Source organism: Artibeus jamaicensis, unplaced genomic scaffold (assembly GCF_021234435.1).
Source record: "Artibeus jamaicensis isolate MK-2021 breed Jamaican fruit bat unplaced genomic scaffold, CSHL_Jam_final scaffold_2693, whole genome shotgun sequence".
Taxonomy (NCBI): Eukaryota; Metazoa; Chordata; class Mammalia; order Chiroptera; family Phyllostomidae; genus Artibeus; species Artibeus jamaicensis.
This window is the reverse complement of record NW_026522033.1, coordinates 1002102-1017642: the sequence shown is the minus strand read 5'-3', so window position 1 is coordinate 1017642 and position 15541 is coordinate 1002102. Positions and strand designations below refer to the sequence as shown.

Sequence of the window (15541 nt, the reverse complement as noted above, 5' to 3'; positions counted from 1 at the left end):
AGGCAGTGACACCGAGCCCAGCCTCCTCCACCCCCCCTCCCACCACGCTACGCTCGGCCCTCCCTCCCTCCCCGCCACCACCGTCCACTCGGCGGCCGCGGGGAAGGAAGAAAGGCGCAGAGGAGGCCGAGGTAAGCCCCGGGCGCCCAGCGATTGGGGCCCAGTCCAGGCTCTGGGCTCAGGAGTCTTGCACGGCCTCCACCCAGGCCCCCAAACTGCAGACCATGCCTGGGACCAGCAGGCTGGGCCCAGCGGGGAGAGCGGCCCCCTGGGGGACCTGGTGACCCCCAGCAGCCTTCCTCGGGGGTCCAGGGGCCTGGCCCTCAGCCTCCTCCTCCCCGGAGAATTCGGGCAACTGGGTCCGCAGCGCCCTCCTGTCCCTTGTCGGAGGAGCCCAGCCCCCTCCCCTCACCCTCCCCACCACTGCGACCCAGGAACTCACACCCTTCACACACAGGGGGGTCTGGGTTCTGCACCCCATCATCTCCAGGAGCCCAGGTCCCAGTCCCCAGCCCCCCGCCTCCCTCGATCCCACGAGTCCTGGCCCCCAACCCCCTCTGGGCGCAGACCCAAGTCCGAGTGGTGGGAGGCCTCTTCCTGCTCCAGCACCTGGGCACCCACACCCGGAGTCCGGGTCTCGGGATTCGGACTCCCACCCCCGCCCCTCCAGCACCGGGACGCGCTCCCAGCCCCTCCCAAAGCAGGGCCCCTGGACAAATAGCAGTGGCTGACTCTGTCTCCCTCTCTTTCCCCTCCTGTCTGAATGTCTGCCTTGCCGTCTGTCTGTCTGTCTGTCTCTCCCCACCCCTCCTGCTGTGGTTCTGAACTCCGTGTTGACGCGGTCTCGGTCTAAACCTCTTTGTTTTCTCTTCACCTCTGCCTCTGCCCGGCGTCCTGCGCTCTGTGGCTCACCGCCCTGTCCTTCTGCTTCTCCCGGTCTCTGTCGCTCTGTCCCTCCCTCCTCTGGCTGCATATCTGACCTTCTGCACTTTTATCTCCCTGTCTGTTTCTCTCCCTGCCACCCCTCCCCCCCCAATCTCTCCATCTCTTTCCTTCCTCCTCACAGGCATGGATCCACAGCCCCCTCCACCTGCCCAGGGCAGCCCACCTCACCGTGGCCGGGGCCGTGGCCGGGGTCGAGGCCGTGGCCGGGGTCGAGGCCGAGGCCGGGGCAGGGGGGCTGCTGGAGCCCCTCGGGCGCCCCTGCCCTGCCCCACCTGTGGCCGCCTCTTCCGCTTCCCCTACTACCTCTCGCGGCACTGGCTGAGCCACTCGGGCCTGCGGCCCCACGCCTGCCCTCTGTGCCCCAAAGCCTTCCGCCGGCCGGCCCACCTGTCCCGCCACCTGCGCGGCCACGGGCCCCAGCCCCCGCTGCGCTGCGCCGCCTGCCCTCGCACCTTCCCGGAGCCCGCCCAGCTGCGCCGCCACCTGGCCCAGGAGCACGCGGGCGGCGAGGTCGAGCTGGCCATCGATAGGGCGGCCAAGGAGGTGGCCGAGCCCAGCTGGGGCCCGCAGGACGCCGCCGCCGCCGAGCAGCCCAGCACCGCCGCTGCGAGCGCCCCGGAGGAGACGGCGTGGCCCGAGACGTGGGCCGCGGGGGAGCCCGCCTCGCCAGTGGCCCCCACGAGCGCCGAGCCCCAGGAGCCGGAGACCCAGGAGGCCGAGGCTGGGGCGGCGGAGCTGAGAGCCGAGCTGGCGCTGGCCGCCGGGCGGCAGGAGGAGAAGCAGGTCCTGCTCCAGGCCGACTGGACGCTGCTGTGCCTCCGCTGCCGCGAGGCCTTTGCCACCAAGGGCGAGCTGAAGGCGCACCCGTGCCTGCGCCCGGAGGGCGAGCAGGAGGGCGAGGGCGGGCCTCCTCCGCGCCCCAAGCGCCACCAGTGCCCTATCTGCCTCAAGGCCTTCGCCAGGCCCTGGTCGCTGTCCCGCCACCGGCTGGTCCACTCCACCGACCGCCCCTTCGTGTGCCCGGACTGCGGCCTGGCCTTCCGCCTCGCCTCCTACCTCCGCCAGCACCGCCGCGTGCACGGCGCGCTCAGCCTGCTGGCCCCGCTGCCCTCGGGTGGCAAGAAGGACGACAAGGCCTCGGGCGCACGGAACTCAGGGAGGGGGCCGGAGGGCGGCGAAGGGGCCGAGTGTGGGGAGGGGGCAGAAGGTGGGCAGAATGGAGACGATGCGGCCCCGGCCCGCCCTCCTGCCGGAGAACCTCGCTTCTGGTGCCCGGAGTGCGGCAAAGGATTCCGGCGCCGGGCGCACCTGCGGCAGCACGGGGTGACCCACTCGGGGGCGCGCCCCTTCCAGTGCGTGCGCTGTCAGCGCGAGTTCAAGCGGCTGGCCGACCTGGCGCGCCACGCGCAGGTGCACGCGGGTGGCCCAGCCCCGCACCCTTGTCCGCACTGCCCACGTCGCTTCTCGCGCGCCTATAGCCTCCTGCGCCATCAGCGCTGCCACCGTGCGGAGCTGGAGAGGGCGGCCGCGCTGCAGGCGCTCCAGGCCCAGGCCCCGCCGTCGCCTCCGCCGCTCCCGCCACCCCCTCCCGCGGGGCAGGACGAGGAAGGGCTGCTCCTGCCCGTCGCACACATCAAGGAAGAGCCGCCCTCCCCCGGGACCCCACCCCGGTCACCGCCGGCTCCCCCTGTCTTCCTCAGCGCCTCCTGCTTCGACAGCCAAGACCACTCAGCCTTCGAGATGGAGGAAGACGAGATCGACAGCAAAGCGCACCTGCGAGGATTGGACGGCCTGGCCTCCTGACCCTCACACGCCCCCTCGCCCCTCCCGTTGGCCCCCCGGTTTGCAATATGGAGGAGAGAAGCTGAAGGAGAGGACCCCCTCCACCTGCCCACCCTGCCCCCTGAGCCCTGACACTAAGGAGGGGGGCCTGGACCGCCCCCCTTCCCTTCGCCCACCCCCGGGTCCCCCCTGATGCTGGTTAAGAACTGCTCACCCAACCGTGTCTGAGGCAGGACCACTTGGAAAAAGGAGGGGCGGGACATTGGCCAGAAGGACGGAGACTGGGGGACCCCCCCCTGCCTGCCGGCTGCCCTCTTTGTACACACTGGACACCATCACCTCTTTGGAACTGCCAGACCCTGGGGGATCCCCAGTGAGCAAAGATCTGTCCCTGTCCCTTTGTCTGTCTGTGAATAAATGTGAGTTCGTGACCTGAGAGTGGGGGGTCTCTGTGGAGGTGGGAGCTGGCAGAGGGGTCCGGATAAGCCAGGATCCGTCCGACAGGCTCTGAGCTTGGGTTCAAGGCAGGAGGGACGCAGAACTCGGTCTCACAGGATGCACGGGAGTGGGAGAGGACACGTTATCACCTGCCCGGGAGACTTTGGGGAGCCCCAGGCCCCCCTGCAATCCTGCGGGTTCACTCTGTCAGCAAACACCGGGCCCAGGGCTGAGCTCTGAGGACGCTGAACATGAAACTACTGTCTCCCCCTAAGAGGAACCGGAAGTCTCTTTTTAATTTTTACTTATTGGTTTGAGAGAGAGAGAGAGAAATACCCATCTGTTGCTCCACTTATCAGTGCATTCATTGGTTGATTCTCGTAAGTGCCCTGACTGGGGATAGAACCCACAACCTGGGCCTGCAGGAGGATGCTCTAACCAGCTGAGCCACGCCAGCCAGGGCGGGGCTGGAATTCTAGACCTCCATCCAAGACAGTTTAGCCAGGAGCCCCACAGGGCTACCGCCATTCGCATTTAGAAGCAATACGTTTAAAACAATGTTGAACGAGATTCCAAGTGCAGGTCCTCAGTCCCAGTGGCCCCCTTGTGGCTGGTGCCCACTCTGCTGGACATCGTCGACCTAGAAGGTTCTGTCGTGGCGGACAGCACCGCCTGAGAGCATAAAGAATTGACCTCAGGCATTGAAAAGGGCTCCGGAGGAAGCTGCAGGGCAGTGTAATGACGGACAGGACGGGGAGGGCGGGGCTGCGGTGAGGCGACTTCTGACCGGAGTGAAGGACCAGGTGGGGGAACAGGTCTGGCAAAGGCCGTGCGCTGGGCGGGCTCTGTACGCTGGAGACACAGGGAGGCCCTGGGGGCGGAAAGTGTCATTTTCTATAAACCCTCTGGGTATTTTCTTTGGTTTGTTGGTTTGTTTGTTTGTTTGTTTGGTTTTTATACGAGTGTTCATATCCCAGGGCCGGAGGGGAAAATGTTGCGTCCAAGCTCATCTTCCTGAAACCCCTTCTCATTGCTTCTTCGACACCCTGCCTCCGATGGCTCTCTCTGGCCCTGATGACCTGGGTGTCTCCACACCTGTGAGGCCAGGCAAGAGAAAGGGCGGGACCTTCCCTGGTTTCCAGGCCTCGGGAGGGAGGAGGTTTTCCCCGGTGTGATGAGAGCACCAGGCGGCAGGAGAGGGGAGGGAAGTGGGCCGATGGTGGCTGAGAGTCAGGGGGAGGACAGCTTCACAGAGCCCCATGTCCCCATCTCGGCTGAGCCCTTGGAAGGGTGCCCGGCACGTAGTGAGTGCTCCATCCGTTAGCCTGTGTGATTATCTCTACTCCCTGCCACCCAGGGATGGCTCTTGGGGACAGAATGATAGTGAGACCAGCTGGCCACCTGCCCTCACCGGGCCTACAGACCGGCGGAGGGGATGGAAAAATCATAAAGTACCGATACAAAGAAACGAGGGTCGCCAGGCGAAACCAGGCCTCCCACAAACTAGACCCCACAGCCTGGGGTGCTGTGGAGATGAGACACTGGGGGAGAGTTTCATTATCAAAGTCACACCTCCCTCCCCAGGAACCTTCAGGGGCTCCCCATTGCCATGCTGGAATGTGGGTGCCTATTTAGTGAGCACCTCCCATGGCCAGACACCCGTTTAAACCTAATGCGCAGGACAAAACCTGCCAAGGGAGGGGATGCAATAATAGCCCCATTTAAAGGAGGGACGAATGGAGGATTTCAGTGAAGAAGTCTCTCTTCCTACCCTGGAGTCTCCGCCATGAACTGAGCCCTTCATGGTCAGCCAGTTACTTCCCGGAGAGAGTGGCAGACCCCTGGGTGGACGTTATCGCTTTGTTCTTGCCCTTGTCCCAGGATGGCAAGGCCTGGGCCTCGGGAAGTCCTCAGAACCCCGTTGGGAACTAGCGTGCATCCTGATCACGGCCTCAGAGAGGAAATTGCTTGTCCATGATCTTGCAGTGAGCACGCAGCGGGCGTGGGATTTGAACCCAGGCTGGACCAGCTCCATGCCCTGAACCCTTCACCAGGCTGAGACAACTCTTGTAATCGGCTCCCAGCCATACAACCCACCTTTCTAGGTCCCTCCCCGCACCCATGCTGGTCTCCCAGCCCCAAGGTACCATCCCCCTGACCACAGGTTTGCCCACCACCATCCCCCACCCCCCATGTCTACTTAAGGATCGGCCCCTCCCGGGAGAAACATCCCTAGAACAAAATACAGAACTTTAGATGAGAAAACCAGGGTTCAGATATGTGGAGCAGACTCAGGAATTGGTAAAATAACCAACGGTGATGACTATTATGAAGTCTTACACATGCGATCCCAATCACATCTGTTAATGATAATAGCAAACACACTGAGTATTTATCTTGTGTTTCTTTCTAAGGGGATTGCATGGATTAGTTTATGTAACTTTCCCCATCAGCTAGAGATTATTATGGGCTCCTTTTTTTCCCCTTAAATTCCTTCGCTGAGGTATTTATTTACACACCACAAAATACATTTGCTGTAAGTGTGCAATTCAATGGTTTTTAGTCAATTTACAGGATTGTGGGACTATTGCCACAACCCAATTTTAGAACATTTCCTTTTCTTTATTTTTTAAAAAAGATTCTATGTATTTATTTTTAGACAGAGGGGAAGGGAGGAAGAAAGAGAGGGAGAGAAGCATCAGCGTGTGGTTGCCTCTTGTGCGCCCCCTACTGGGGACCTGACCTGCAACCCAGGCAAGTGCTCTGACTGGGAATTGAACTGGCAACCCTATGGTTTGCAGGCCGGCGCTCAATCCACTGAGTCACACCATCCAGGACCAATTTTAGAACACTTTCATCACCCCTGAAAGACCTCGTGCGCATTCGTAGTTACTTCCCTTTCCCAGCCCTGGGTTCGGGCAACCACTGAGCTACTCTCTGTCTCTCTAGATTTGCCTTTTCTGGACTTTCATAGAAATGTACCCCCACTACATGTGGCCTTTCGTGTCTGGCATCCGTCACCAAGCATAATGTCTTTAAGGCCCACCCACATTGTGAGTTGCATCAGTACTTTGTTCCTTTTTTGTGGATGGCCGATGTTGCATTGTGTGGATGGACGTCATTCTGTTTATCCATCCACCTGTCGATGGGCATTTGGGTTATGCCCGTCCTGCAGCTGTGGTAAGTAGCGCCGCTATGAACCTGCGTCGCTAAGTCTTCCTGCAGACCTGCGATGCCATTTCCCTGGACAGTTCCCAGGACCGAAATTGCTAGGCTATGTGGGAGGCTTGTGACGAACTGTTAAAGAAATGTCCAACTTTTCAGGGTGCGTGTGGCACTTCCAGCCCCACTGGCGGCGGATGAGGAGTCTGCGTACCTCACCAGAGGAAACTCAGGTACGAGGTCACGTGGGTAGGAAGTAGCCTATCCCGAAGTGACGCAGACGTGCGATTCAAAGCCAGAGCTGTTAATCCTTTTACTAAGATGCATTTTTACCTTTCTTCATTCATTCACTCAACCTGAAACTCTTTATTGAGGACCTACTAAGTGCAGAGGGCTCTGCATAGAGGTGGGAGAAGCCTGGGTGGACAAATAGACGAGGTTAAATTCTGGTGGACGAGCAGACTCAGGGCACGGATTGGACCAATACTGATTCGGGACCCACTGTGTGCTGGGCGCTGTCCAGGTGCTGAACAGCCGGGAGTGAATGAAACAGACATAGACCCCTCCCCAAAAGGGGCTCCACACTCTGGTGGAAGGAGACAGGGGAGCACAGGCAGCCAGTGATCGATCACACAGCTCTGGAGGGGATGTGTGCCAGGGAGAAAGATGAACAGGACATGTGTCAAGGAGGACACAGCTGTTGCAAAGGTCCTGGGGTGGGAATGGGACCGGTGTGGGCAGGGATCAGAGAAGCCAATCGGACTGGAGGACGTGTGAGAGGGGAGGAAGGAGTAAGAGGAGGGAAGTGGAAGGGGATGGGAATCTGACCTGAAAAGACTCACAGGGAGTCTGGTTTCTGCTCCAGGTGAGATGGGGAGAGAGTTCCAGAGGGATTCATGCTGGGGCCAGCAGAATTTCACTCCCCTTTTTCCTTTTCACATTTCATTATAAAAGTTTATGTATTTTTTAAAAGATTCCATTTATTTATTTTTAGACAGAGGGGAAGGAAGGGTGAAAGAGAGGGAGAGAAGCATCAATGTGTGGTTGCCTCTCATGCGCCCCCTACTGGCGACCTAGCCTGCAACCCAGGTATGTGCCCTGACTGGGAATCGAACTAGCGACCCTTTGGTTTGCAGGCCAGCACTCAGTCCACTGAGCCTCACCAGCCAGGGCGCCACCTGGCTTTTTATCTTAAGGGACCTCTTTCTTTTAGAATCGTTGGGATTCACAGAGAAGTTCCGATGATAATGCAGACTTCCGGTGAACCCCCCACCTAGGCTCCCTAACGTTACCACCCCCCGTTAACGTGCACCGTGTGGCAAAACCAAGAAACCAACACAGGCAGACGGCTCCCCACCACATGCTACCCTCCACTCGGGTTTCACGCATTTCCCCCCAGCGTCCGTTTTCTGCCCCCGGATCCTGCCCAGGATCCCACAAAGCCTTTGCAACACACAGCTCCAGAGTGTCAGCTGTGGGGTCGCTTCTCAGACTGGCCTTGGTTCTTGGTGACCCCGGCCGTTTTGAAGAGTCCTGGGGAGCGAGACTATTCCGGGGAAGTACACCGCTCAGCACCTGCTCCCAAGGGCCCACGGCATCCTCGTGATTTATCACCACTCTTGTTAACCTTGATCACCTGGCGGACAAGGACGTGAGGTTTGCAGGTTTCTCCACTGGAAAGGGGCCCCGCCCCTTCCAGGCCCCGCCCCTTCCAGACCCCGCCCCTTCCAGGCCCCGCCCCTTCCAGGCCCCACTCCGGAAGTAGCCCATGTGGAAGGGAGAGGAACTGAGCTCCATCTCCTGAGGAGGGAGTCTCCTGAAGATGCTATTTTTCGAATTCTTCTGTCCCTTTTCCTTCTGCCTGTTTACTGATTTCTTCAACCACTTATTTGTATTTGCACGGACTCATGGATATTTAGTTTATATTTTGAGTTACGGTCGATACGATGTTATTTCATATAATTATATATTATAGTCCAACACAAGGTTATTAATTTCATATAAGTATGTATTAGTTCAACATAATATTATTTATTTTATGTAAATATGCAATCCAGTATGACATTATTAATTTCATCTAAGTATGTTCTAATGCAATGTGATGTTATTAATTTTTTATTATTTATGAAATATTTTTATTTATTTATATTTAGAGGGGAGGGGAAGGAGAGAGGATGAGAAATATCAATGTATGGTTGCCTCTTGTGGGTCCCCTGCCGGGAACTGGCCTGCAACCCAGGCATGTGCCCTGACCAAGAATAGAACAGGGGACCCTTTGGTTTGCAGGCCTGCGCTCAATCCACTGAGCTACACCAGCCAGGGCTAATTTTATTTTTTAATCATGTAAAACTATGTACATTTTCTTTTTTTTAATCAAATTTATTTATTTATTTTCATACATTTTCTAAAAGATTTTATTTATTTATTTTTAGAAAGAGGGGAAGGGAGGGAGAAAGAGAGGGAGAGAAGCCTCAGTGTGGGAGAGAAACACAGACTGGTTGCCTCTCACTTGCCCCCAACTGGAGACCTGGCCTGAAACTAAGTAAGGCATGTGCCCTGACTGGGAATCGAACTGGCAACCTTTCAGTTCACAGACCGGAGCTCAGTCCTCTGAGCCACACCAGCCAGGGCTGAAGTTATTAATTTTATATAACTATCTGTGATAGCCTGATATGACATTATTTATTTCCTATAACTATATTATTGCTTGATACAGTGTTATTTGTTTTATACAAATATATCTCATTATCTGATACAATGTTATTTATTTGCTTAAAGTCTGCCTGCTTCTAACACTCACCTGGTGCCACCAAGAGACAACAGCAGCTGAAGGTGGAGCAGGGGCTTCTGGGTACTGCATGACCGGAGATGATGGGACTTCAGCCTGGCACCAAGGAGGGCTTCCTGGAAGAAGAGTAATTTGAGACCCCAGTCAGATGAGCTAGGGAGCTGAGCTCAAATTGGAAGCTGGGACAGACTCCTTTTTTTTTTTTTTTTTTTTTTGAGAGGACGTGTGTTTATTAAACAGTGAAACAAGCAAGGGCTTAGCACAGGAGAAGCAACCAGAGGGAGCCCGGTCATGGCCGCTGTCCGCTCACCGAGAAATAAAAGTCACAGCGACAGAAGTGGGCCACGGTGGGGCTGCTATTAAACCACCGTGGAGAGTCAGAGAAAAAGGGGCCTTGGAGACAGGACCAGGGGCTTAGCCCAGGACGAGCTGCCCGCTGCCCCACTGCTCTCCTGGTTGCGATCCAGGTGGGGACCCTTGGAGTCCAGGAGATGCACACCTGCGGGGCGGGGAGAAAGGCGTGGCAGGCTCCTGAGCGGGAGAGCACGCCTGACTCCTTTTTGAGAAGGACTCTGAGGCTCCCAGGGAATGGCCACCTGCCCGCGGACATCCCACCAGACAGAGCTGCGACCTCCCTCCCATGTCCTGGCCCTGCAGCATTATCCACCCCTTCTCCCAGCCTCCTGGGTTGGAATGCAGCCTCACAGACCCAGTCTTGAGCCTCCTTATCTTGCCACGCCCGGAGCTGCGCCTGGCAGCGATCCCAGCTCCATAAATATTTGCTGCCCAAGCTCCGCCCCCTTCCCCACCTCTCCGGGGCCTGAGCCCAAGAGGTGCCCGCCTCCCAGTCAGCTCTTTTGTCTCAAGGAGAAATTGGGGGTGGAGGGTGTTGATGGAACCAGAAAGAAGGAAGTGACCCACCCAAAGTCACCAGGAGAGGGGGGCAGAGAGAGAGAGAGAGAGGGAGAGACAACCGGGATGCTTCCATCCCCTTTGACGGGATGGTATCTGTGGCCACTGTTCATTCTGCACCCATTCTCCCGAAATGGGAGCCTCGCAGTGTCTCCAAGTGGAGACCCCGGGCGCGCCCTCCTGGGCTTCTGACTCACAGAAACCGTGAGCTAATGAAGGAGGGGCCGGTCTTCAGCTGCCACGGTGGCGGTTGCCAGGGGTTGGGGTGAGACAGGGATGAGCAGGTGGAGTACAGAGGACTCTAGGGCAGTGAAAACACTCTGCTTGATGCTGTAAAGATAGATACATGTCATTACACATTTGTCTCCCTCCACTGACTGTCCCCACACTGAGGGTGAACATGCCCGTGGGGGCTCATCGATTGTAACAAATGCAGCGTCTGGTGGGGGTGTTGATACTGAGGAGGGCTGTGCATGTCAGGGTGGCGGGGGCAGGGGATGCGTAGGAAATCTCTCTGCCTTCCACTTCATCTTGCTGGGCCCCTAAAACCGCTCTAAAAAAAAAATAAAATGTATTACTTTAAAAAAGAACTAAAATGCAAATCAAGAAAGCGATGCTGCCCTGGCTGGTGTTTCTCAGTGGATTGAGCACTGGCCTGTGAACCAAAGGGTCGTTGGTTTGATTCCCAGTCAGGGCACATGCCTGGGATGTAGGCCAGGTCCCCAGTAGGGGGCGCACGAGAGGCAACCACACATTGATGCTTCTCTCCTTCTCTTTCTCCCTCCTGTCCCCTCTCTCTAAAAATAAATAAATAAAATATTTTAAAAGAAAGTGATGTTGTTGGTTATCCTGTGGCTATGACTGAAAATAGTTCTGTTAAATGGTTGGCGGAGGAGGGGGGCGTTGGTTAGGGCTCTGCGTTAAAATGACCCAGGCATCCAACCCATCACCCCCCCTCTCACTGGGGACAGGGAGTTTTAATAGCTTGATTGACATACAACTCCCACAAACACACCATTTGTCCATTTAAAGGGTAAAACTCGTCCCGACCGAATAGCACCGTTGGTTAGCACCTCCTCCCCATGCGCCAGGTTGCAGATTCCATCCCGGGTCGGGGCACCTCCAAGAAGCCACCACTGAATGCATGAAAAGGTGGGACAAGAAGATGGTGTTCCTCCCTCTGTTAAATCATTAAATTAAAAAATTAAAAACAATAAAATAAAGAGTACAACTCAGTGGCTTTTGGAGATGGGCAACCATCCTTATGGCCAATTTTAGAGCATTTCCACCACCCCAGAAAGAAACTTCTCATCCCTTATGAACCCCCCACCCTCTCTAGCCCCAGGCACCACGGCGCGTTCTGTCTGAGGTTTGCCTGGGAGGGGGAGGGGCTGCTGGCTCTGCTCTCTCTCTCTCTCTCTCTCTCTCTCTCTCTCTCTCTCTCTCTCTCTCTCTCTCTCTCTCTCGTAGCCTCAGAACCTGCAAACCTGCCTGATACATTGTAGCGAAGAGGTAGGCAGGTGTGCTCCATAGTTATTTGACTAATGTCCATTTTCGTTTGAATCCTACTCATGAGTGACTTCTGCTCCAAGGCCTCTTCCTCCGCTGCCACTGTCCCATAGGGACTTTCCAGAGTCCCCTCTGGGTTCCACTTTGTCACATGCATTAGAGTAGGTAACGCCGTGCTAGGGATGGCCAGCTCCTGTTCATGGCCCCTCCCAGACTCCTCCCACCCCAACACCCACCCACAGGGGCGGAATCTCTCTGCTCCTCTCTGTCCCAGCTCAGGCCTCAGGAACTGTGTGTTGAATTTGACCAGACACCAGGTCCATCCGAAACCTGGAAAATGCAGTGATTCTGAGCCCAGGTCTCCGGGTTTCTAGAAAGATCCAACAAGGTCTGCTCTGCAGTCCTGGAATGCTGGCTCTGCCAAGTTATGTTTCCATTTTTCTCAAAGACTTTATTTATTTATTTTTAGAGAGAGGGGAAGAGAGGGAGAGAAACATCAATGTGTGGTTGCTTCTCACACGCCCCCTACTGGGGACCTGGTCTGCAGCCCAGGCATGTACCCTGACTGGGAATCAAACCAACGACCCTTTGGTTCGCGGGCCAGTGCTCAATCCACTGAGCCACACCAGCCACAGCTATGTTTCCATTTTAATGGAATGCTGGGTGTTACCTGTTCTAAAGAAGGTGACAAGGTGGGGCCCGGAAGTGACTCTGAAATGTCCAAAAGTAACAAGGTGGCCCTGGCCAGGTGGCTCAGTTGGTTGGAGCGTTATCCGGTATCCAAAAGGTTGCGGGTTCAATTCCTGGTCAGGGTACATGCCTAGGTCGTGGGTTCAATCCCTGTTTTGGGGTGAATTCAGGAAGCAACTGATTGATCGATGTTTCTTTCTCTCTCTGAAATCAATATACACATACTCAACCTCGGGTGAGGATTTAAACCAGTAACAAGGTGAAAATAATTTTGATAGTATGTCTCATTCACTCAGCACAGTGCATTCTTCTCCTCGAATTGTTGGTGTCCCTCAGTGAGGTCGAGTCCCCTCGTTCACAGTCATTCTGGTCTGCAGAGTCACAGAGAACACAAAATGACTGACGCTGAACTGCCGCCCCGGGGCCAACACGGGGTCAGGTCCTTGCGAGCCCTTGGTCACTCCATACTCACTAACTGGTGAACACGCAACCTTGTTCTCTGAGTGTCTCTGCTCAAAGACCCCTTACTTAGCGCCTGTTGCTGGTTCCCTGACGTGGAACTCAGGGCCAAGGGCGCTGTCACTCAGGACCGAAAGACGCTCCTCCAACACCCGGATTTTCTCTGCGGGGCACAGAACTGGACGTACCCAGCGCTTCAGTCCTGGGGGCCGCTCCAAACCACAAGACCACACAAAGGACAGCACAGGGGCACCCCCCGACGTGCACAGGGACAGTTGCTCAGGGGGGGTGACGGAGGAAATAGGCAGGGCGTCCTCTTGTTCCTGCTGGGCTGGGAACATGTGCCAGCGACTCAAATTTTCCGACACGCTGTGACTGCGGATTTGGGGGTCACCCGGACATTTCCGTGGGCAGGCAAGTTTGCAAATAGGGAAGCCGAGAATGTGGAGATTGACTGTGTATCCGAAGCACCGAGCCATCGCGTGATTGCTATGAGCCCTGTCAGGGAGGCAGCTGCCATTCTCTTTTTGGTGCTAAGTTGTGGAAATCCCCCGTGTATTTTATGCTCCCATCTGAATTAGAACCAGCCACGTGTCCACAGGGCTGCAGCCTCGCCTGGCCAGTGGCTTCTGCATCTGTCTACCTCTAGCCTTCTTTGGATCCTCTGAACTAAAAAAAAAAAAAAAGGGGGGGGGACCTATGAACTTAAAAGGGACCTATGAACTTAGAAAATAAAAATAAGAAAATCCAGGCCAGGTAGAACCACTGTGCAGCGCTGTGCTTCTGTGGCCAAGGAAGGCGCGCGCGCACGCAGGGTCTGTTCTGAGCCAGGAATTCCACCGCGAGGCCAGCGCCCCGGAGAGAGCGTGCACTTAAGCGCAAGTCAACACGTGTAAGAATAGTCTTTGCGCCCCGTCTTGGAGGAGCGACACGTTGGAGAAACACAAGCCGCCCGTCATCAGAAGGATGGACCTTGGGAAATACAGCATGTCCACGTCTTTGCAAAGGAGAGAACTTGAGCTTCATGTCGCAACGCGGAAGACACTCACAAACCGGGCGCTGCGCTAATGAGGACAAAGGCAGCTGCAGAAGGTCACAGGCATGATACTATTTATACAACATTTAACAACATGCAAGGCGATACTCTATAGCGGTTATCGGTTTATGCATATGTAGCAAGAGCACTTTTTTAAAAAATTGCAGACGCCTCCTTAGGAACAGGGGTGACTTCTGGGAGGGAAAGGCATTTAGAGGGGGGGTTCCGATTACATTTGAAAAAGTTGTCTTTCTTCGGCTGGATGGTGATGGCCAGGTGGGGACTCATGATACTATTCGGGATATTTTAGGCGGGTGTTTGCCTGGAATAGTCTGCTCTGCAGGGAGTCACAGCAACGTTCTGTGCTACCTGGTCAGAGACACTGAGGGGTGGGGAGGACCTGCGGCCTGTCTGTGCCTTGAAAAGTAACAGTCCCCCCGCCCCCCCGTCGCAGGTAGATGGAGAGGATGAAACGTGCTTCCTGCACAGGTGCGCTTGTGCCATCGGAACTGCCGGAGGAGTATTGTTTAATAATAGTAACATCGTGAAGTGCTCTCTCTTCCAGGTGCCGAGTTTACACCTGTCTTCTATTATCTGATTTAACAACACTTATTCGACGTAAATGTGAATAAACCAAGAAACACCGCGGTGTGACAAAGAGAAAAGAACTTGACCTGCAAAGATGGGAGGGACACACTCTCATAGGCTCGTTGAAAATCTTTATCTTCGCAGACAAAAGAAATCGATTTAATGTTACCGCTTTTTTTTCCCCGTTTCACAAATGTTTCAAAAATATTTTTTCCAATTACAGTTGACATTCAATATTATATTAGTTTCAGGGGTATAGCATAGTGGTTCGATATTTATATAATTTGTGAAGCGATCACCCCGATAAGTGAAGCCCCCACCTGACGCCATACGTAGTTATTGCGATATCGTCGACTATATTCCCTGTGATATATTTTACATCCCCATGCTTTTTCTGTTTTTGTTTCTTTCTTTTTTTTTTATCCCTTTTTTTTGGCCCAAAGATGGCATGAATGAGCCTGGTGGTTTACGTTGAAAAGTGCACAGTCTTTGATGTGTGAGTTAAAAACTTTTAGGTGCTCTTCCAGGATACAATGAATATAACATATTCATTACATCTATTTGAAAAAAATGCAAAAAATATATGAATAATATCTAAAATACTGGGTGAGGCAAAAGTAGGTTTACAGCGGCGAGTATGCAAAACACGGTTTATTCCTGTGTTATTATTTTTTAAAACAATTTTAATATTTTATTTATTTATTTTTGCGAGAGAGGGTAAGGGAAGGAGAAAGGGAGAGAAATATCAATGTGTGGTTAACCGCCTCTCGTGAGTCCCCTGCTGGGAACTGGCCTGCAACCCCGGCATGTGCCCTGACTGGGAATCGAACCGCGATACTCTGGTTCACAGGCCCGCGCTCAATCCACTGAGCTACACCAGGCAGGGCGGGATTTGTGCTTTTTGCTGCTGGAAGGTCTTGCCTTCAATATGTAAAGAAACTCCAGGGTGGAAATGGGAGGGAGGTGGGAAGCACCTGGGAAGTGGGCTGGGATGGGAGTAAAAGACAGAAAACTGTACTTGAACAACAAAAGAAAGAAAGAGAGAGAGAGAGAGAAAGGAAGGAAGGAAGGAAGGAAGGAAGGAAGGAAGGAAGGAAGGAAGGAAGGAAGGAAGGAAGGAAGGAAGGAAGGAAAGAAAGAAAGAAAGAAAGAAAGAAAGAAAGAAAGAAAGAAAGAAAGAAAGAAAGAAAGAAAGAAAGAAAGAAAGAAAGAAAGAAAGAAAGAAAGAAAGA

General features: G+C 54.6%; 1 protein-coding gene and 1 long non-coding RNA gene across 2 annotated transcripts; both read left to right on the top strand.

Annotated features, from left to right (window-relative positions):
- Positions 1–37: 37 nt before the first annotated feature.
- Positions 38–3156, top strand: ZNF579 (zinc finger protein 579). The gene is made up of 2 exons (XM_037159831.2): positions 38–131; positions 1067–3156. Exon 2 carries the CDS (start codon positions 1069–1071, stop codon positions 2746–2748), a length of 1680 nt encoding a protein of 559 aa, XP_037015726.2. The 5' UTR covers positions 38–131; positions 1067–1068; the 3' UTR covers positions 2749–3156.
- Positions 3157–13531: 10375 nt separating this feature from the next.
- On the top strand, positions 13532–14530 carry LOC128626096 (uncharacterized). Its single transcript, XR_008389996.1, has 2 exons — positions 13532–13777; positions 14176–14530. It is a non-coding gene; the product is annotated as an uncharacterized LOC128626096 (long non-coding RNA).
- The last annotated feature ends 1011 nt before the right edge of the window (positions 14531–15541 follow it).

Bases quoted from the DNA above. Each gene is read 5' to 3' on its own strand.
- ZNF579 (XM_037159831.2), top strand. From the start codon at position 1,069: ATGGATCCACAGCCCCCTCCACCTGCCCAGGGCAGCCCACCTCACCGT.